At 43.0% G+C, this 23,290-nt stretch overlaps 1 protein-coding gene and 1 pseudogene across 1 annotated transcript in view; one reads left to right on the forward strand and one right to left on the reverse strand.

Moving 5' to 3' along the window:
- Positions 1 to 12,149, reverse strand: part of LOC147452133 (3-dehydroquinate synthase, chloroplastic-like) — a 28,139-nt gene extending 15,990 nt beyond the window's left edge. The window contains exon 1 of the mRNA XM_086517934.1: positions 11,701 to 12,149. Within this exon, the coding sequence (XP_086374060.1) occupies positions 11,701 to 12,017 (317 nt within the window). The 5' untranslated portion in view covers positions 12,018 to 12,149. The remainder of the gene's footprint in view (positions 1 to 11,700) is intronic.
- Positions 12,150 to 12,924: 775 nt separating this feature from the next.
- Positions 12,925 to 13,455, forward strand: LOC147452134 (uncharacterized; annotated as a pseudogene).
- The last annotated feature ends 9,835 nt before the right edge of the window (positions 13,456 to 23,290 follow it).

The following is a 23,290-nucleotide window of genomic DNA, read 5'->3' on the forward strand; positions in this document are numbered from 1 at the left end:
TATGGCTGTGAGAGTTTGTGAGAGAACTCAACAAAAACTATATGAAGGAGTTAAACCATAGATGCCATGAAGACTAGGGTTTGGAAAGAAGTGCAATCAAAGAAGACTCACTTTTTCTCTCTTGCATTCACACACACAGAGAAAGAACGCAAAAGAGAATGTCAAAACAATACGAAGATGAAAACATCAAGGCTATGGTCATATGGTATCATGGGTAATATGAAAGGGTTAATGGATAAGTTAATGGCATTCAATCTTGGCTGACCAAATAGGCGAATTGTTCTTTGGAATTGTAGTTTTGTGCTTACCATAATATATATATTTTGTCTAATGATTGGGATTAATTGTGTGTACAAATCCTCTTGGTTCATAGCAAGATAACTACGCTTATATCAAAAGAAAAATTATAGTCTATGAGAGGTAGTATGATGGGATCCGGTGATAGAAGTATTTCATTGAGCCTTTCAGGGTTGAAGAGAAACACTATACGTTGTTGAAAGTGTATTTTACGACTAATTCTAATAGATCGTACAGAGTGAAAGCGATAGAAATGATCATCATGTGGGTTATTCATCTAGGATAGTATGTGAGAAATGTAGATATGAGAGAAGTGAAGAGATGAGAAGTTTCCCTCCCAAGCCCTATTCTTGCCCGTAGGCAATAAGGATACTGCGGGGAGAGATGTACCTGTAGCAAGAGAACCTAGAGAGGATGAATTACTAAGAATGAGAGAGATAGGTTTGGTTAAGGAGATGAGATTAGATACATATATATATATATATGCTGGATTAGAGATGAAAATGAAAACAACAAGAAATCAAGGAAACATCAATGTAGAACACATCTTACTTGAAACCCTTCGGCACCATTATTGATGGGAGAGAGAAGAAGAGTGGATAATTCCACTTTGATTGATACACCAAGTGCAAGACCTTCTTTGATTAGAGTTGATCTTCCAAGGTTAGCTTGTTGCAAGAATGGCTAGTCTCCCTCTAGGAAAAAGTGTAGGCTTGGGTTTATGTTAATGGCTAAGTACAATTAGGCGTTACTACTCACTCCCTCATGAATTCCTCTCATCAATGGCTTAAATGCTTGAGTTCCTTCCAAGGAAGAAGAGGTCCCCTTTTATAGGTGAAGGGAACCCACAAGGGTTTACACAAGAAGAGAGGAGCCAGTGTGAACAGAAATTGGAAAAGTTGGAAATGAGCTGTCCCTGCATGATGTGGGCAGACTGGGGTCCAGTATTTTGATCATATCTCCTCAACCGTGGCTCCAAATAAAAAAGTAAAAATATGGGCAAAAACTTCAGCTCATTAGCTACGATTTTCATTTTAAAATCGTTTTCCAATTCGGATTGAAACCTTGTGTAAAAAATTCATCAAAATAGGGTCCATTTATGGCAGCAAAAGTCTTCATGTGGTCGCCTTAGCCTAAACTTTCATTTAATTCCAAAGGACACCTCATGCCATATGAAAGCATGACATTGCTGTTTGACAAAGTTTTGTAATCATGCTTGCAATAATGCATTAAAATAAGTGTATCTTTGAAATCATGCCACCTAGTGTCCCACTAGGATTTGATTCTCTCCTAGTAGCTATTTAAAAAGAAATATAAGAAAAGTATAAAAAATACATAGAATATATATATATTAGAGTTTACCCTAGATATAGGATCTAGCTAGGGTGTGAGATGATAATGAAATAGTAGAAATAAAGAATCAATGCTTTTTGCTCCAAGTTAAAAAGGCGAAGCTATTGATGCTTTTCCCATAGTATTTTCTGATGGTAAAGTAAGGATAGGTTACCCTTGAGAAAAATAATAGGATGAGATAGAAGGCTTATTATTATACTTAAATATGCATGTGTACACTATAGGAAATATAATTATGTATCTAAAAAAATACAAGATAGATCTTGTAGCATGCGTTCCTACTATGTACGTGTCACAGCACGACAACGTACTAGGAATACTCTGTACTCGGATGTCTCAGTGAGAAAAACCCTCTCACTTAAAATTCCAATTATTCATTTAGAATTATTTTTCCTTGGTTCTCACTTATAAATCCAATAATTCATTTAGAATTATTTTTTTGTCAGATAAAGCCAATTTAGCAACATCCCTCTCACTTACAAACAGTTGTCATCAACTGTAGAGGTCCAACTGAACTGCCGGGGAGAAATCGGAAAGATTCCAAATCTTGCTCAATGGTGAGTTGAGCTAGTCCTTTCTCAAAAGAGAAGTTAAAAATTAAATTAAACAAAAATTCAATAATTCAATACTTACCTTACTGGTTCATGTCGTTCCTCTAGTACCTCGAGGATATCCTTCACCATTCATCAAACTAACGAGCCACGTTAGAACTCTCTTTCCAACAAATTGGAAGTTTCCTCATCCGAGAATCTGTTAACTCAATTCCACCTTCTCAATTCCGAGAAGAATAATCCTCCTAGAAATCAATCTAGGTCTATGTCCTTGCGCATAACCTTGCGTTATTAGTCCTGAGGATATTAAACCCCTTGTGTCCTCCCGCATAGCTCATGTCGAGAGCATTAAGCTCATGTGAATCTTCTTGTGGCAAACAAAGTGTGTCATCTTACCAACGTAAGTTCTTATTCCGGGCCTTTGCTTTGGGTAGGCCAATTGTTCTGATCCAAAGTTTCCTTATCTGAGACTCTGTTAACTTGATTTCCCCTTCTCAAATTCGAGAAGAATCTTCCTAGAAATCAATCTAGGTATTTGTCCTTACGCATAATCATGCGCTGTTAGTCCAGAGGGTATTAATAATTAAACCTCTTGTGTCCTCCCACATAGGGAATGTCCAAGTCATCGAGTATTAAGCTCGATGTCTTTCTTTCACGATTTGCGATTACCTTAAAGAAGGTTCTTGTTCCGGGCCGTCGCTCAACGTAGGCGGACGGTTCCAATCCGAAGATTCCTTGTGCACGGCGGCACTTCTTTCCAATCTTTTCCTCCTACGAGTTATTACCACCAACAGTGTTTTCTTGACGTCCATTAGAGTCTCTTCCTTACAGAATCATAAAAAATGATTCACCTTGCGAGCATCAATGACGCCTTGCAAAATCTAAGACAGATAGGATTCTAGACATAGCATTTTCTGAACGTACGTTCAAACCCGGTTCACAATAGAGCAAATCCTCTTTGATTCTCAGGGATGTTCTCCCATATGTAATTCTTACCATTTTGAAACGGTTGGCGAACTATATTCTTACGAACATAATAGTTCCAATTTATTCCAACAGCGTGTAAATGCTACTTGACCTGCTCATGGAGAAAAACATATACCGCAAGCAAAAGTTGCTACTATAATGGTAAAGGCACATAGGGTACTCAATGATCAAAGACCGTAGAGAAACTCAAATTCCTTCTACCGAACACATCTCAAATAGAGATTCTCGTGTCAGAATATCCTTGCGCGCAAAAAGGCACTCAAGAGAGTATAACAAACTCCCGTCGAGTTCCTACAAAGGAAGTTGGTTCATCTCATTCCGTTCAGCAGAAAAAAAAATCAACTGGTAGATGATCCACCTTGGCATAGGTCTGCATCTTCGTGTATTATCCATGTACCCAAAGGTGTACATAATTCTTAAGTTGTGTTAGAGTTTCGGAGAACCTGGGAAATTACCTTACCTTTGTAAGATCCTTAGAGCAAAGACGCTCACCTGACGATCCCTTCGCTCGATCTTAGAGCAAAACCCACTCATCAAATAATCTAGGATTTCAATCCTTGGATTCCTCGAGCACAGGCTGTAGTCGTCGCTTGTTCCTTCCCTCGTAAAGAGAGTATTCCTTCACTTGTGCGAAAAGCACTACCATATCTTCCCTTATCGGGTAGGGAGTGTGGGCTTAAAGAGTACTCAAGCTTCATGAAAGCTTTTCTTTGCTTGAAAGCTCAGAATGGTTCCTTCATAATTTCCTACCCGCAATAGGAGGTAATTTGTTGGAGAACTACCGGATACCTGATCAATCATGGACCTTCGGGATGGTTAAGCAAAGAGTTCATCGTATAAAACAATGTTTTGACTCAACCCTACTCTCATAAACACTCGAGAGTGATTGTCCTCGTTAGACACGTGCATATCTCGTGCATAAAAGCAATACACAGTTGATGAGTTCCTCAAAGATTTAACTTTGATCAAAGACCTGCCCTCTCACTTAAAGTTTGAGGGTCTTCTATTCAAAAACTCAGGAGTTAGATTGAATTCCCTTACTCCAAACTTTCCCCGGAAAGCAACGTATCCTTCGAGGAGAGGTAACAAAAATTCATTGTTTCTATGTTCAATGGTTCTCGTCCCACTACAGGGATCGTATTCTATGTACACTAAGGTGTACACTTTCAGCTTTTATTGCTGACTCCACCATCTGCTGCAAAGTATCTTGCAGATGCGTTTACAAAATTCGGGCAGAAGTCCTTTGTTGAATATGTTCATCTTTCCTTCCTCAAAGAGGATAAAGAATGGAGCTACCTTGGCAAGAGTGAACCACTACTTGCTTTGACTCGCTCGTGTTCCTATTGGGCAAACCAATCCCAATCTTCTTGAATGCCTTCCTCAAAGCGTAGAGGAAAAAAAATTCAGCCTTGAATTGAATTCAAGTCTTGTTGTAAGTTCCTTGCAGAGCTTTGGTATACCACCAAGTACTTGCAATCCCCTTGAGGTATTTCATCACATGCCTTACCTTCGACACTTCTCAAAAATTGTCGTTTACAAAGGCAACTTCATACTGTTGAATGAAAGCGGTAGCTTTCGGGACATCTTCCCTTCCGTCAAAAGTATCAAACTTGACCGGAGGGTTCCGAGGTCTAAAGACCTCCTTCATACCCTTCCCGAAATGACGGGATTTCTTGGCTATGGTTCCGGATTGATGTTCATGGATATCTTCTGGGTTCCGAAGTATCTTGAGCATTCCGCTCCTCAGATTCTCTAGGTTCTTGACCATCATGCTCTTGTCACCTTCGCAGAGAATCCCAAGTCTTGTGTCGACTTCTTGCAAAGAGAATAATTTTCCCAACTCTGCGAGCTTTTTCCTGCAGGGCTTAGGGTTCCGCCTGCTTACTTCTCTCTTGGCTTGTCATGGCTTCTTCCCGTATCTTCCCAGAGTCGTCCTCTTTTACTGAGAAAGAGAGGAGACCATGCTCTGATACCACTGTCACAAACTGGAGCGCATAACAATATAAAATATACTCGGATAAATAGAATTTATCACTTAATACTGAAGCCAAAGGATATAGAGAGATATAGAGTGAGAAGATCGACACAGTACTGGGGACCAGAAGATGGGTTGGTCCCCCCCCCGTAATAGTATCTTTATTACTGAGGAGAAGTCTATACAAGCACTTGAACCGAACGTATTACCACATTCGTTCTAGAATAAGACTTTACGGTTCCTGGAAGCCTCGACTTCCTATTCCTAGGGCAAAACCTATTCCAAGGAACTTCCGTTCCTTATTCCAAATCCTCGAGAATCAAGGTTCTCGCCTTTGGATCTCACCTTCCAGACTCAGGGCATGACATCCCTGCAACTCTTTTTTAACTCTGTTTCCAGAGTCCTCTTCTTGCAGATTAACTCCGCTTTCCTGGACACGAAGTCCTTCCCTTGGGAATTTCAACTTCCGGATCACATCTCGAGAGTCTACCTCTCTTCGATCCGTGGATCTGCTTCCCAAACTTGGGTACGAAACTCTTGGGCTGATCTGGCTCTAGTTCCTCAGAGCGCTTTTCTCCTGCAGAGGCTCGTGCCTTCCTCTACTCCTACTCCCTCACGAAGAGGAAGTACACCTGCAATCAAATACTTAGAGATCATAACATGAAAATCGTACCTTCAAAGTCTCGACGCTCGTAACGCAACTGAGTTCTCAAAAAAGTAATTCCCCGGAAGAGATCTCTACATAGAAAATCCTCTCTTCCAATCCTACACACAAAAAGAGGTGTGTTCTCGGGTTCCTTCTCGTAAATCAGCCCCGTCTACAACATTTATGGGCTGAAAACAGAGAAAAACAGCAGCTTGTCGTGATGGAAACACGCTCCATAGGCACTTCTTCGCGAGGGAGCTCGCGCACTGGGTCTTGGCGACATTGGGTACACTTGGGACAATCATGGGCACCACCGGCAAACGTGTTCTCTGCGGGTGAACTCTGCAGCACCATCTCCTTCTTGCAAAAACTCATCCTCCCCTCTGAGTGAGGGCATGTGATGCTTTCATAGCTCCTAGCCACGGGCACGAATAGCTGCTCACGCAGAGATCGCGGCCGTTTTTTTTTCCTTTTTTTTTTTCGTTGTTCTGCTTGAAAAAGAGAGAGAAAACGTTGGCTGATTTGTTGCCTTATTTATCAGATGGCTGCCTACTTATCAAATGGGCGGCCGACGTAGTTTAAAAATAGTCTGAATCTGCCCAAAAACTCAATAAAACCTTATAAGTTAAAATAATGCTTTCACAACACTTCCCAGGCGTCCCTGGATGCAATCACATGCACAATTGCAATGCAGACATAAACTTCCTCACGGGAAAGCAACTGCTTTCCAAAAAATCAATCCCGCTTTCGCAGAAAGCATCTGTTTTTCCTCAAAGTTTCCTCTGAACCCATCTTCATTCAAGTGATTGCTTTTCCTTGTGCACAATTCTAACACGGTTCGGAATTTCCTCTTGACTATGGATATCCCCTTTCCGATGCACCCGTCACCCACCTTGTGACGCATCAAGAATACCCATCACCTAGTCCTTTCCTACCGAACTTACGGTACAATCTCCTTTGCGATGCTCTATGTCACCCATCCTAGGACGCATCAGAGATGTCCGTTCCCGGATGGTCGGATACTTCTTCCGATGCTCCCTGTCACCCATCCATTGTGACGCATCAGAAGTACCCGTTCTTGGTGGCCTTACAGATATTCCTGTTCCCAGTGCTCCCGTCATTACTTTGAACGACGTACTAGGAATACTCTGTACTCGGATGTCTCAGTGAGAAAAACCCTCTCACTTAAAATTCCAATAATTCATTTAGAACTATTTTTCCTTGGTTCTCACTTATAAATCCAATAATTCATTTAGAATTATTTTTCTGTCAGATAAAGCCAATTTAGCAACAATGTTGTCAAAACCCTCCTCCGAAGGCCCCACTCTCTATGGCGAGAGCGGTTTACTATTGATTGCACAAATCTCTACAATGCTTGGACTTGTCGACGACAATGAGGATGACGATGAGACGGGCTGAAATCTGAAAATGCTAAGGACTGAAATCTGCAATCTTCTATCTATTGAATTCTGACTCTATGTCGGTGAAGATGTTGATGGCGACGGTGCGACGACGACGTGCTGAAAGCGCAGATGCTGAAATCTGCATTTTCCGGGCTGAGACTGTAAACCTTGATGTATCTCACCGTGCAGCGAGGATCTGCTATGGGAAGGTGAGATCTGCGAGGTTTGGGAGTTCTACTACGATGGTCTACTTGTTGATCTTGTCGCGATGGAACTGCAAAACGCTAAGGGCTGAACTGCAATCCAAAAACGCTAGGGCTAAATGTGTTCTTGCGGTGGGAATCTGCTAACGCTGGACTGATCTGTTGTGTGGCTGTGGAATCTACTATCTTCTGTTGTCGCCGGGCTGATCTGCTGTACAAAACGCTAGGGCTGATCTATCTTGCAAAAAAGCTAGCTTCTCAGATGGGCTGAAAACGCTAGGTCTGTTGCGGGGGTTGGTCTTGCTGAGAAGTTGCTTGTCGAGCAAGTGCTCCTACTGCCTCTTCTACCAGAAAGTGCTAGCGCTAGGTTTCTATATATACAAACTTAGCAAAATTGCCCTACCTAGTTTCCAACAAAAGTCACTTAAAAATAATAAGTGAAAAATATCAAAAATAGGGAAAATAGGTCTATGCATTGTATTGATGGGTTCTGATGGAAATCTGATGATCATGCTGTGTGCAGCCAGAGGATATCTACTCTAAGCCTAGGCATGCACGGTCTGCGAACAGACTCACAAAAGTGCTAGAACACTTCCTAAGCTAGATTGACTAACTGAACTGAACCCATGTCATGAAGTAGCTTGTCCACATATAGAGGGTTAGATGTGCACGTACGTCAACGCTCGGTAATCAATACACTTGCGCCATGAGCCATCCTTTTTTTGCACTAGGAGCATTGGGGAGCAAAAGGGTGAAGAACTCAGTTGAATCAGCCCCTTCTCTAATAACTCCTCAACCTGGCCCATAATCTCTTTCTGTTGGGCCGCACTAACTCTGTAGGGAGGTCTATTTGGTGGGCTACACCCTGGCACCAAATCTATCAGATGGTCCTCAGGTCTCTCTGGCGGCAATTGCGACGGTAATGAATCAGAAAAACAGTCACTAAACTCTTGCAAAAATGCTGACCTTTCTTTATCTAACAGAGATAAATTTGACTGACAATTATATGAGACATCACGTGCAAAAATCAAGAACACAGAAATATGATTCTTTATACAGAAGTGATAGCTAAAGCAGATACAATAGGGACAGACTCCCCTTTGAGCTTTACATCTAGAACATGAGTTTTGCCCCTATGCTGAAGGGTGATCGTCTTGCCAAAGGTATCCAACACGCCATGTACTCTGAACATCCATGGAATTCCAAGTAGCGCATCGCGCCCTTCCAATGGCATGATATAAAATTCTTTTGTGTCTACATATGACTGAATATGCAGACGCAGCTTTCCAATAATGGGAGTAACACACTCTGAGTGGCCAAGACATGCCAACCCTGCCTTCACCGTGTACCCCTTCTCTTCAGCTTTGATGCCCAGCTTGATAGCTAGCTCTGGTGAGATAAAGTTTGCTTTGGCACCTGAATCAAAGAAGATAAATGTCGTCTGATCTCTAACTTTACCCCATGCTCTGCATAACTCACCGGCATCTAAACTGGGCTTGTCACCCACCATATCTGGCGTCAAACCTGCCGTGGGTTTAGGCTTCTTGCCTTTCTGGTCCTCTTTATCATCTGAGTCAGCTGGTCTTTTCCTTTGTGGACAATTGGTAGCAAAGTGACCGGGCTGCTCGCATATAAAGCATTTGTTTTTAGCCATTAAGACCTTCTTTTCCTCGAGCGACTTACGCACAAAAGGCTTCCTTTTCTGTTTCTTTGCCTGCGCTCCAGAAGTCTGGGCTGAATCATTATCTTTGGTGGCCTTTTCTGACCCCTGTGACGCTTCAGGAGCCGTTTTCACAAAGGGCTTCTTCACTAAATTTTTCTTCTGCTACCCTCCTTTCTTGTTACTCGGAAATCCATTGTCCTCTCCTTTCAACAAAGCAAGACCAGTGTTAGCAACTTCCATGAGCTGGGTGAGGGTAGCTACTCTGTTCTTGGTATAGTAGTCCCGAAGCCCTTTAGGTAGCCCACAACTATACTTCTCTATCTGCCCTATCAATGACAAATCTGTAGGAGGTTACTGAGAGTAACGCTTTACAAAACCTTCGATTATACTCCAACAAGCTCTTGCATGTAGCCAAAGTAAGCTGGTGCCAATCTATCATGACGTCGGCTTTAAATTCATTTGACAGCCAAGCAGATGCAAACATCTATTTGAAGTAGACCCAAGTGGCAAGTGCCTGTTCTTGCATTAACAATATCGTCCACCATGTAAGCGCATTGTCCTTCAAGGAAGTGGCAGCTTTCCTGACCTTAGAGGCCTCTGTAAAATTCCCTCTTGCATAAGCTATATCAAACTGATGGAGGAAAGTTAGAGCCTTTGCCTTATCCTCGAGGCCGCTGAGAGTGCTAAACTTTACAGTTGCACCACCTTCTTTGTAAGCTTTCGGCTTTTCCAGTGTCCCCAAGTTGTCATAAGGAATGGTATGCAACATGGGCACTGTAGTAGGCATCATCGGCACATCTTGGTCATTAACATTTCGCGTCAGAGGTGCCATATCTAGCTGTTCTCCAAAAAAACCAGCCATGCCAAAATGAGCTTGTGGCACCCCAAACTAGCCCCGGTTGCTCTAAAAACCTTGTTGTATGCCGATGCTACCATACATGGGGTTTGGCATCATGCCTTGCATACCCCCAAACACTGTTTCTGACATGTATGGCTGACTTCCAGGCACATAACCAGCCATACTCTGGAACACAGATCCACCCCCGAAATACCCAGGATGTACCGTGGGTGGTGGAAAAATTGGATGCATTGCCTGGTAACCAGTTCCCTGTCCATTCAAGACACCATGCGGGCTTTGAAAGGTGGCGGGCTGAACTGGCATAGCCTGTGAAATAGGCATTCTAGCCACCTGTTCAAGGATGGGAGGAACCTGTTTTGGAGCCCCGACTCCGCAACATGCGAGTGTTGCCTATCCTGCTGAGACGCATGAAGTACTTGGGCTTGAGCCTCAACAAGCTCTGTTCGTGGTGTAGGTTGTCTACTTTGCTGTGGGACTGGTGGCGCTTGCAAGAACTCCATAAGCCTTGGGTTCTACACTAATTGCAAAAACACATTCACCACGGCAATCAACTGAGTCCTGAACGCATCATCCTCGAGTTGCCCAATCATAAAGCCCTATATTGGAGGGACATTCACATCAACAAGAGATACAAACAAGCGTGGTCGTGAGCTCTTGCCAATCTCGAACACCATAGGAACTTCTTGTATATCCTTCGAAGAAGAATCCTCTTCCATAATGCCCTTCCCTTTGTCGGCCATAGTGTAATCGCGCGTTCCTGTACTCTGTGTCTTTACCCAAAACAATCGAGGCTCACTTCCTGATAAAAAAAGTGATTGATATCTCGGCAATAGAACCATGAAACTGGTCCGTAGAGCAATAGGCGTCAAAGCTAGAAGAATGAGACGCAGAGAACCCTTGGTGATGTGGGAGCTTGACAGAGTATTTGTTGCCAAATCAAGTATAATAATAGTTAAGACGAAAAAATTCTAGGAGAATTGGATCATAGAGTCCGTATTTCTAAGACTTTGCACTTTATCCTAAAAAGAGACACTTCTTGCTTTTGGCTTTTAATTTTGTTCTTTTGGAATCAGGAACATGTGCATAATAGAAAGACTCAAAAGTGAGTTGTTGCCCACAGAAGCATTAGACACGGATGATCTACTACTCATAGAAGAAGAACGAGAAGTGGTTGCATTGATGTTATCACCTTCTCTTTGAGTAGCAACAAAAGACTGCTCAATTGCACAATTTTTAGCTATGTTCTTTCTTGAAAGTCGCTTCTATAATAGCAATGTGCATAATGCATCAAACATGACAGCTTGAGGGTTTCCTTGGTCATAAGTCTTCAAATACTAATGCCGGAAATCGATCAACATGCAGATTGTACTTGTCTAAGTCTCAAATGACACCTTGGGAGAGTAAACTAAACATTAGGTCGGATGGCAGTGTCTTGTATAACCTGTCATAGAACTTATTGTTCTGAATGCATTTAAACACTTAACGCTCCCTTTTCTAGAGGTGTTGAAGCATGAGTTTCATAAAAGAGAAAATTCATGTTGCAAAAAGAAACCTATAGATATACATACGCATTTACTTCTGCTTCTTTAGTTCGACCTACTCAACTAATGGCAGAAACAGTGTTGTCTATGCATGAGTGGAAAGTGTGGGGAGCAAAGTTGCAACCAGGATGCTCAGAAACTCTACAAATGTGCAAAGCTTCACTATAGAGTTGAAAACAATCAACTTCTTCATTATAACTAGAACCCAGCACAAAGGCTTGCCTTTTAAAAATCTCTGTATAATCAAGAATCCCGCGTCCGATGTAGATGGGGTACGGGCGGCCGCTTACATTGATTTGCAGCTCTTCAACTTTGACACCGTCAGTTAGAGCAGCAGAGCTCGCAAAGATGGCGAAGCGTGGATAATTGCTCTTTCTGCAGAGGGAGCCTCTGAAAAAGCCTGTGCTTTTGGGCCTTGTGGATGTTGCTCGTCTGCAGAGACATGCTGCCGACGTTGATGGAGAAGAGCAGGAGGAGGATGCATGGGCATAAACCCTGATGGGTTCCTGGATTACGGAGCTCACGGCCACGATGGCCATTTGCAAAAACTAGTTGGTCACCTCTCTCGATGCACGTCGCCGGTCCTCGTTACTAAAACTAGTATGGCCAGCCGCCTTCGGCGGCGTCTCGCTCTCTACTTCTCTTGGGACCTCTCTCTCTCTCTCTCTCTCTCTCTCCCCCCACATGCGTTATTCACTTGCATCGTTGGGAGTACATAGAACACAACCGGATCAAGCTGCTTGCGACACGTGACCAGGGGAGGGACCGAAATTCTTAAGCAGCCCACTATCATCGATAGTATAGATAGAGAGTGTGCTCGTTTCAAGCAACCCACTATCATGAATATCAGCATGTATCCTATTGCCTTGGTAAAAATCCTTCTTCTTAGCACAATCTTGGAGCATATGTCTGTCTTGTTCTCACAGCATGCCTTGGAGAAAAGCGACAAACGTCTCATCGTAGATCTCCCCCTTCGCCTTGCCATGTTTGCCTTCAAGATGCAAGCAAATGTGATTGCATTTGGAGAGACACCCTCGCTTCACATCTATCGAGAATAGCCCATAGCTGGACATACCCCGCAATCATTGCATTCCAAGCGATAACATCCCGAACATCAAGCTCCTCGCACACTTTTTGTGCTTTATGAAGTGCACCACATTTGGGATACATGTCGGCCAAGGTAGTGCCAAGCACGATGTTTTCTTTCAAAAACCTAAGTCGTGTATTCTTTTGACTATATGAGGATCTTGTGTAATGCCACATGGATGGAAGTTATTGCCTTTGCGATATTTTCATCAACGGAATCTGCCAGTCTGTGACTAAGAGTTGCTAGGAACACGTCTATTGAAGGATTCTTAATACAGGCTACCGCTTGCAGGGAGTTATGCACCTTTCGGATCAGAGTGTCCCAGTCTCATTCTACAATGCATCCATCATGTCTACAAAATGCAATGTTCCATTGGTTGCATACATGAGCAGCTTGTCCGTGTTCTTCATGTCCATGAGGGTGAGGAGGTGGTAATCCAGGATGGCCCTCATCATCCTCCAATCCCTCACCCAGCTCTCTGTCCCCAACTGGGTCACGTGGACATCTCTCAGCTCACACTCTAAGCCATGTTGCAACTGGTTCAACAACAAACCAGTGGCTTCCAACCCATCTCTTTGTTCATGAAGTCTCTCTCTCCCGATTCCATTGTTGCATCGCATCCTCTCTCTCTCTCTCTCTCTCTCTCTCTCTCTCTCTCTCTCTCTCTCTCTCTCTCTCTCTCTCTCTCTCTCTCTCAACCAGATAGCCTCCTTGAAGGACACATTCAAATACTTATGTGCAACCTCTGGGAAGATGGATATTCCAAAGCTCCATTAAGCATGGTCCATCAGCTGTCGATAACCTCCAAGGCCCTGTTCTTGGCAAATGCCTCAGGGTCTGCAGATAGGCCAACAGTGTCCCAGTCGTTACCGCTAAGAACTTGCCCTTGAGGTAGAAAGGGGTCTCGGTAGAGAAGGGGCCAAGGTATTCGGGGCATCGGGCCAACACCAATAGTCAAAGCTCATGCTGACTCTGGCGTGCGCCACAGGGACCTCCTCGCGAAGGGCATTCTAGGTAGCAAGGTTGTTGCCCAGAGGAGCAGCATTGGAGATGGACGCAGTAACCAAGGTAGCCATGTTGCAGGTCAAACTCTGCTAGGGAGCCAGATCTCACAGTGCAATGCGTGCTCTTCAATTGGTCTCTCTCTCTCTCTCTCTCTCTCTCTCTCTCTCTCTCTCTCTCACACACACACACACACACACACACACACACACACACACACACACACACACAGTGTGAGTCGTCACTTGTAATGGAATTTGCCTATTCAATTTGAGAATAGCGGAATTTAATGAGAGTACTTTCAAGAAATGATTTTGTGAGCATAGCGGGTAGACATAATTGAAGATAGCAACATAATCATAGCAATTAGTTAACTTGGCATAGACAATACTTTTGCAAGAGAGAGAGTTTAGAGAACATGACAACAATTGAGGACCGGATTTATGTGGAGCTGGTCCCCCCTCCAATAGGCATTTGTATTATGATTTCTCCCATAAAGAGAGACTTGTTACAATACAGTCTTTGTGTTCCTTGTGACCTAGGTGATGCCATGAAGATGAAAGGCTTCATGCACCACAAACATAACATAAACTTGAAGAAAGCTTTAACTATCCCAAGCCTCAGTCCCAAGACCTCAAACACCTTCGAAGGTGGAGAGAGCTAGCAGGGAATGAGGGTAGGGAAGAGGAAGAAGAAACATTTCGTAGGAGAAAGAATTAGTTCCTCACTTATCATACTCTTGTTGCTAGCATACATAATAGCATAGTAATGAAGAAGAAGGATATGGCAAGCTTAAGCATTGAAGCATGGCTCTTGGTTGGATTTGCACTCCATAGCCAAGAGTGTTGGTGTAGGCTCTCAACCTCTACTTGCTTGGAGAGGGAGCTCTTGCACTTTGCATATCACACAATGAGAGTGCTTGTGAGTGTGTGTGGGTGAGTATACCCCCTAGGCACCCCCCTAGCTTGCTTGGGTCGACCCCCCCTTGTAGCTCATGCCTGAAGCTCATTGGACCCTTCCAGGCCTAGCCAATCACAAGCAAGAGCCATTACAAGCAACATGGGTAGCCTTGGGACAAGTGTCCCCCTTTCCCCTTTGAGAGAGAGGACTTGATAAATGCTAAAACAATTAGATAATTCATGTAATTTATCATTGGACCCCTTTGAAGCCTAGCCAATAGGCTTCAAGCAACACATGAAGGTAACATGGGTAGGGGCCTGACATGTGTCCTTGCTGCCTCTTCAAGTTGGGCTTCCCTTGTGTGTGTGAGTGGGTGTTCTCTCTCTAGCCCCTAGGAAAAGGGCTCGCCCCCCCTCTTGTAGGAATGCTTTTGACTTTTAGGTGATCAAGCACCTTACTCACCAAGCATGACAAAGCACTTGAACTAGGGGGTGTTCCCACAAGCATCTCAGGCAAGCTTCTCAAGGCACCTCAAGTACTTTAATCATGCAGCAAGTCAAGCACCTCAAGCATGGAGCCAGTCAAGCACCTCAAGCATCTTAATCAAGCACCTCAAGCATGAAAAACACCTCAAGCATGACAAGCACCTCGAGCTTGGGCCGGGTTCCCACCTCAAGCTCAGCCCTAGCTTACTTAAGGTCAAAGGACTTTTACACACATTTATTGGAGGTCTTCAATGAAGCTAACCCTAAGGTCTTATGCTCCATTGGTTAGCGTTGCTCTTTGATAGACCATCTACCTTTTGGGCCCCTTTACCATTGGCCCCGTGTTGAGATAGATCTATAAGCACATACCTATATCTTAACACTTGTTCCCGTTTATTCTCCCACATTAAGTGATCAATTTAATATGAGAAAATCATTTGGGTTAGTTAGATATTAGATTTTATGACATTACCTCTCTCTTGAAATCATAGTCGTCCTCGACTATGAGGTAGAAAAGATAAAGTCTTAGTCATTAGTCAATCGTACTTAGCGGGTAAAGGATACCTTTTTACCCTATGACATCTTTCCAAGATGGATGACTAATCCATTTGGTGCTTGGGAGACATAGCTGCCGCAAGCATGTCTGCTCTTTAGTCCATTTTATTCTCCCAAAGTAGAGTGACAAATTCTACTTGGTGTTTGAGAGACGTCGTCATCACAAACATGATTCTAAGCATGCATACTAGTTAAATTTTGTGCACAATTAAAAAGAGGACTAGTCATATAAGACAAAAACATGAGTTATTTAAAAGAAATTTGTACATTTGCTTACTCTAATGTAGCATTGTAAGCATTGACAAGGTTCATACTATCCTTAAGTTGTACTCCTTGCATCCATTTAGCATCTTCAAAAGGATAATTTTTGAACTTAATAAGATACCGTCGGATAATCTTACCATGTCGTAGTACCTTGTCTTCATGCCGAAGGATAGCTTCGGGTTGTAGCACCTCTTCTTGGTCTTCAACTTCGGGAGGGTCTTCAATAATTGGTTCAATTGGTGGCTCTCCTTTGTAGGGCTTAAGTAAGCTTACATGAAAGGCATTGTGTATAAGCCAATGGTTGGGCAACTTGAGTTGATAAGCCGTCTCATTGATAGGCTTCAAGATTTGGAAAGGACCATAGTATCTTTTTGCTAGTTTAGCATAATACTTTTGATGGCCCGTAGGATTTTTGCCCGTCGTTTGCCTTAATCGAGCCTTAGGAAACTTGAGTAAGACCCAATCATTTTCTTTGAATATTAAGGCTCTTCTGTGCTTATCAGCAGTAGCTTTTTGCCTTTGTTGAGAGATGGCTATAGCCTCCCTAATATTTTGAAAAGATTCTTGTAGGTCACGGCTATACTCATCGGCGGCGAAGATTTTCCCATGTACTTTCAATAGCAAGGGACTTTTAGGTCTTCCTTCTATGATCTCGAAAGGTGCTTTGCCCGTAGAAGTATGTACAGTATTATTGTAGGCATACTCTACTAGCGGTAAATACTTTTCCCATTGTGAGCGTTGCTACTTCGGTAACATAAGTCTTGAGTAGATCGAGTATCGTAAGATTGGCTATCTCACTTTGGCCATCCGTTTGTGGGTGATAGGCCGAAGAGAAATTCAATCTTGTTCCTAGATTTTCAAAGAGACCTTTCCAGAAATTACTGGTCTCTAGGATCTCTATCTGACACGATGGATGTGGGTAATCCATGGTGTTTGAAAATCTGAGATATGAAGAGAGTTGCCATTTGATGTGCCTTAATAGTCTTTTTGACAGGAATAAAATGTGCTTGCTTGCTAAACCTGTCGACTATTGTCCATATTCCTATATTCCCATGGATAGACTTGGGTAATCCAAAGATGAAATCCATGGATATACTCTCCCATGGTGAATTTGGAATAGGCAATGGCTGGAGTAATCCAGGTTGCTTCCCTCTATCATACTTGGTCTTTTGGCATACTACACATTTTGAAACATACTCTTGTATGTCCACTTTCATGGTAGGCCAATAGAAATACGTCTCTACTCCTCGGAAAGTAGGTTGAATACCTCTATGCCCTGCATATGGAGGAGCATGGGATTCATACATAACCTTCTCACGAAGGGAATGGGTAACACATAGCCTATTGCCGTGAAGAAGATAACCATCCTGCAAGGTGAATGGTTCCTCTTTCTTCCCCAAAGCAAGGGCTGACATTATGTCTCTAAAGTCAGGGTTAGTAGCATACTCATCTATCATAGAGGATAGATCATTGTGAGTAGCTATAGACACCGCATTAACTTTTGGTCATCGTGAAAGTGCATCGGCAACTTGATTGTGCTTACCAGCTATGTGAGCAATATGAAAATTAAATTGCGAAAGAAAATTTGCCCACCTCATTTGTTTGTCAGAAAGCTTGGTTTGCGTCATGAAATACTTGAGACTTTGGTGGTCGGTTCGTAGGATAAATGGAGTCCCCAATAGGTAGTGCTTCCATGTGTCTAGGGCATGTAGAACAGCTAAAAGCTCTTTCTCATAAATGCCCAAGACTCGTTCATCACCATTGAGCCTTCGGCTCTCATATGCTATGGTATGCCCTTCTTGAAGCAAAACCGCTCCAAGGCAATCACCACAAGCATCACATTGGACCTCAAAGGGCTTTGAGAGATCCGGAAGCACAAGGACTGGTTGGGAAGTAAGCTTCTCTTTGAGTTTTTCAAAAGCATTTTGCTCCTTAGCAGTCCATACAAACTTAACGTTCTTCTTGGTTAAGTCGTGTAGTGGTCCTGCCACTTGAGAGAATTTTGCTATGAAGCGTCTATAGTATGCACACATACCAATAAAGCTTCTTAGCTCATGTAGATTCCTTGGGTTAGGCCATGATTTTATTACCTCTAACTTTGATGGATCCATACGAATACCATCGTGAGAGATAATATGGCCTAGATATTGAATCTCTTGAAGGAAGAATTCACTTTTCTTTTGGTTGAGAAAAAGTTTGTTCTCCCTCAAGGCTTGAAAAATCACTTGGAGATGTTGCTTATGTTCCTCCAAAGACTTGGAGTAGATGATGATATCATCGAAGAACACTCCAGTGAATTTTCGATATGGTCTAAAAATTTTCTCCATCAAACGATTGAACGTAGCTGGTGCATTAGTCAAGCCAAAAGGCATGACTAGATATTCATAAAGACCAAATGTTGTGCGAAACGCGGTCTTTAAGATATCCTCATCCACTATCCTTATTTGATGATAGCCACTCTTAAGGTCAATCCTACTGAAGTAGGTAGAGCCTTGTAGCTTATCAAACAGATCTTCTACCCGAGGTACGGGAAATCTGTTTTTAATAGTGATATGGTTTAGTACTCGATAGTCCACACACATACGGTATGTACCATCTTTCTTTTGCACTAAAAGGACTGGAGAACAAAAGGGAGAGGAACTATGCCTCACCATCCCTTTGTCTACCAGCTCTTGTACTTGCCTCATGATCTCCTCTTGTTGAGCTTGTGAGACTCGATAAGGAGGTTTGTTAGGCGGTGAGCTTCCTGGAAGGAGCTCAATACGATGGTCATCATCCCCTCGTTTTGGAGGTAGGTCCATAGGGATATCATCGATGAACACATCTTGGAATCCTTTTAGAAAAGTAGACAAGTCTAACTCTTCTTCATTCCTATCATTTTCATTTGATGAAACATTATTAGCTTTTAAAGACTCTTTGACATAAATTATGTACGCAGAAACTGAGCTCTTCATTGATTTATCAAAAGAAAGAGGATTTACAAGTGGAATAGTGCGACCACGCTCACTAGCATCTACATACATGTTCTTTCCCCTGTAGGTGAAGTAAATTCTCCTTTCAGGGAACTTCATGTTGGCAGCCATGCGATCAAACCATGGTGCCCCTAGGATAACATCCTGATGTTGGAGGGGAGAGATGAAGAAGTCTTCTTTGTCGACATAGCTTTGGACATGAAGCCTCAACTTCCCAATCAAGGGAGTAACGGAGGCTTGTTGTCCCTTGAAAGCTGCATCAGCTGTTACTATATCTCCCATCTCAAAAGCTTGAATGCCCAACTTGGTGGCCAACTCTATTGATATGAAGTTGAGAGTAGAGCCAGGGTCAAACAAGATGAAGGCATCATGCTCTCGTACCTTTCCCCAAGCATAGGAGAGTGATGATCCTTTGCAATGAGCATCCTCTTTTGGAGCTTCGATGGTGGAAGCCCTAGGAGTCTCATTGCGAGTATTCTTCTTGGGGCAAGAACGATAGCCATGTCCTTGCTCCCCACACTTGAAACACTTATGGTCCTTGCGAAAAGCTTCAAGCTCTTCAGGAGAGAGTTTGTTTTTACCTTTGTAAACTCCCTTCTCCTTGGACCGATTGTTGTTGTTGTTGTTGGAAGTGCCTTGGGAATTATTTTGAGCATTGGATTTCCCCTTTGCATCATTTTTATCTTTGTTTTCCATGGGCTTGACATTACGTCTAGCCCCTTGATGGAAATTGATGCGTGAAGCAACCATGGTGTGGTGGATTACTTCGGTAATAGTACCGGGCCGTTGAGAGTTGATATATTCGGCCATCTCTTCAGGTAATCCCGCACAGAATTGCTGTCTTTGCTCGGCAAAGTCTATCTTTTGAAAGACAGTAGCTTTGAGATGTAAATCCCAAAACTTATCTACATACTTGTTGATAGACTCATGAGAGAGGAGCTTCAAGCCGCGCCATTCGGTAAGAACTTTATCTTTAGTATCGCTTGGAAGAAATTGCTTCATGATGGAAACTCGTAGAGTTTTCCATGTCTTTGGGGCTTCTCCATTGCCACGAAGGCTAGCCCACCATTGACGAGCTGATTTTTGGAAGTGCATAGCTACATGGCGTAGCTTGGAGGACTCTGTGAAGCCCTCGTCCCCAAAGGCCGCATCAAATTGTTGGATGAAGGCCAACACTTTGTCGGTAGCACCAAAGGTGCCATCGTAGGTGAGAAAAGAGATACTCTTTCCTCCCTCCTTGAACTTCTTTAGCTTTTGTGACCTTCGCCATGCAGGAAATGATTTGCGATGCCCTCCCCTCTTGTATTCTCTAGGAGAATAGCCATAACTTTCATCGGAAGAGAAGGACGGTGAAGAAGAAGGAGAAGAGGGTGACCTCTTCCTAGCCCTTTTCTTCCTTTGTTTCCTCTCTTGCCTTTGAGAGTGATGAGGAGAAGGACTATGGGTTGCTCTTTTCCTCTTGGGAGGAGTAGGCGATCGTCTAGACCACCTTCTTCGTGGAGCCACATCTTCAGAAGAACTTAGACTTTCATTGCTTTCTTTCTCTTTGGATTCCTCCTCTCGAATGGGAGAGAGTCTTCTTTTGGGGGTCTCTTCAAGAGGCCTCCTAAGCTCTCTCTCCTCTTGGAGAGGAAGGGAAATTCCATAGGCACGAAGTTGTTGAGTAACTTCGGCTTGCAAGGTAGGGTTGCCCATAGCTTGTTGCAACCTAGTCACAAGATAATTCACAAACATGGGAGCATCATCATTAGCACCTTCATGTGCAAAATCAAAGCTATCAATGTTCATTCTACTCTCTTGATTATTGTCAGCCATGTTAACAAAATTTTATGTATGTACTTAGTGTATGCTTTGGCAATTCAAAACCTTAGTTGCCACTCCTCTTAGCCTTTGAAAATCGGCTCTTAAGTATCTACACCCACGGCTCAAAGTGGTTAATTATAGAGAGTAGAGGAGTAGGTCTAACATAGCAGAGTTGCCAAGGGCTAGCTCCTTTCGGACTTCTTATGGCTCAATAATGGTAAAGCCGTAGGCAAGTCTAAAAAGACTCCATTATTAAGTCCAAAGCTCCCGAGGTGTGCACCATCCCCCACATAGTGGGCTTAACAAAACCGGTATTAGATCCCAGTTCCACTTACTCTATTATAATTAACAACATCAACCATTTATAGGCTACTTAAGGACCTCTCTTCTTAAGCAAGAAAAGAGAAACCAAATTCTCTGATACCAATGTAATGGAATTTGCCTATTCAATTTGAGAATAGCGGAATTTAATGAGAGTACTTTCAAGAAATGATTTTGTGAGCATAGCGGGTAGACATAATTGAAGATAGCAACATAATCATAGCAATTAGTTAACTTGGCATAGACAATACTTTTGCAAGAGAGAGAGTTTAGAGAACATGACAACAATTGAGGACCGGATTTATGTGGAGCCGGTCCCCCCTCCAATAGGCATTTGTATTATGATTTCTCCCATAAAGAGAGACTTGTTACAATACAGTCTTTGTGTTCCTTGTGACCTAGGTGATGCCATGAAGATGGAAGGCTTCATGCACCACAAACATAACATAAACTTGAAGAAAGCTTTAACTATCCCAAGCCTCAGTCCCAAGACCTCAAACACCTTCGAAGGTGGAGAGAGCTAGCAGGGAATGAGGGTAGGGAAGAGGAAGAAGAAACATTTCGTAGGAGAAAGAATTAGTTCCTCACTTATCATACTCTTGTTGCTAGCATACATAATAGCATAGTAATGAAGAAGAAGGATATGGCAAGCTTAAGCATTGAAGCATGGCTCTTGGTTGGATTTGCACTCCATAGCCAAGAGTGTTGGTGTAGGCTCTCAACCTCTACTTGCTTGGAGAGGGAGCTCTTGCACTTTGCATATCACACAATGAGAGTGCTTGTGAGTGTGTGTGGGTGAGTATACCCCCTAGGCACCCCCCTAGCTTGCTTGGGTCGACCCCCCCTTGTAGCTCATGCCTGAAGCTCATTGGACCCTTCCAGGCCTAGCCAATCACAAGCAAGAGCCATTACAAGCAACATGGGTAGCCTTGGGACAAGTGTCCCCCTTTCCCCTTTGAGAGAGAGGACTTGATAAATGCTAAAACAATTAGATAATTCATGTAATTTATCATTGGACCCCTTTGAAGCCTAGCCAATAGGCTTCAAGCAACACATGAAGGTAACATGGGTAGGGGCCTGACATGTGTCCTTGCTGCCTCTTCAAGTTGGGCTTCCCTTGTGTGTGTGAGTGGGTGTTCTCTCTCTAGCCCCTAGGAAAAGGGCTCGCCCCCCCTCTTGTAGGAATGCTTTTGACTTTTAGGTGATCAAGCACCTTACTCACCAAGCATGACAAAGCACTTGAACTAGGGGGTGTTCCCACAAGCATCTCAGGCAAGCTTCTCAAGGCACCTCAAGTACTTTAATCATGCAGCAAGTCAAGCACCTCAAGCATGGAGCCAGTCAAGCACCTCAAGCATCTTAATCAAGCACCTCAAGCATGAAAAACACCTCAAGCATGACAAGCACCTCGAGCTTGGGCCGGGTTCCCACCTCAAGCTCAGCCCTAGCTTACTTAAGGTCAAAGGACTTTTACACACATTTATTGGAGGTCTTCAATGAAGCTAACCCTAAGGTCTTATGCTCCATTGGTTAGCGTTGCTCTTTGATAGACCATCTACCTTTTGGGCCCCTTTACCATTGGCCCCGTGTTGAGATAGATCTATAAGCACATACCTATATCTTAACACTTGTTCCCGTTTATTCTCCCACATTAAGTGATCAATTTAATATGAGAAAATCATTTGGGTTAGTTAGATATTAGATTTTATGACATTACCTCTCTCTTGAAATCATAGTCGTCCTCGACTATGAGGTAGAAAAGATAAAGTCTTAGTCATTAGTCAATCGTACTTAGCGGGTAAAGGATACCTTTTTACCCTATGACATCTTTCCAAGATGGATGACTAATCCATTTGGTGCTTGGGAGACATAGCTGCCGCAAGCATGTCTGCTCTTTAGTCCATTTTATTCTCCCAAAGTAGAGTGACAAATTCTACTTGGTGTTTGAGAGACGTCGTCATCACAAACATGATTCTAAGCATGCATACTAGTTAAATTTTGTGCATAATTAAAAAGAGGACTAGTCATATAAGACAAAAACATGAGTTATTTAAAAGAAATTTGTACATTTGCTTACTCTAATGTAGCATTGTAAGCATTGACAAGGTTCATACTATCCTTAAGTTGTACTCCTTGCATCCATTTAGCATCTTCAAAAGGATAATTTTTGAACTTAATAAGATACCGTCGGATAATCTTACCATGTCGTAGTACCTTGTCTTCATGCCGAAGGATAGCTTCGGGTTGTAGCACCTCTTCTTGGTCTTCAACTTCGGGAGGGTCTTCAATAATTGGTTCAATTGGTGGCTCTCCTTTGTAGGGCTTAAGTAAGCTTACATGAAAGGCATTGTGTATAAGCCAATGGTTGGGCAACTTGAGTTGATAAGCCGTCTCATTGATAGGCTTCAAGATTTGGAAAGGAC

Source organism: Adiantum capillus-veneris, chromosome 8 (assembly GCF_014529385.1).
Source record: "Adiantum capillus-veneris isolate H3 chromosome 8, ASM1452938v2, whole genome shotgun sequence".
Lineage (NCBI taxonomy): Eukaryota > Viridiplantae > Streptophyta > Polypodiopsida > Polypodiales > Pteridaceae > Adiantum > Adiantum capillus-veneris.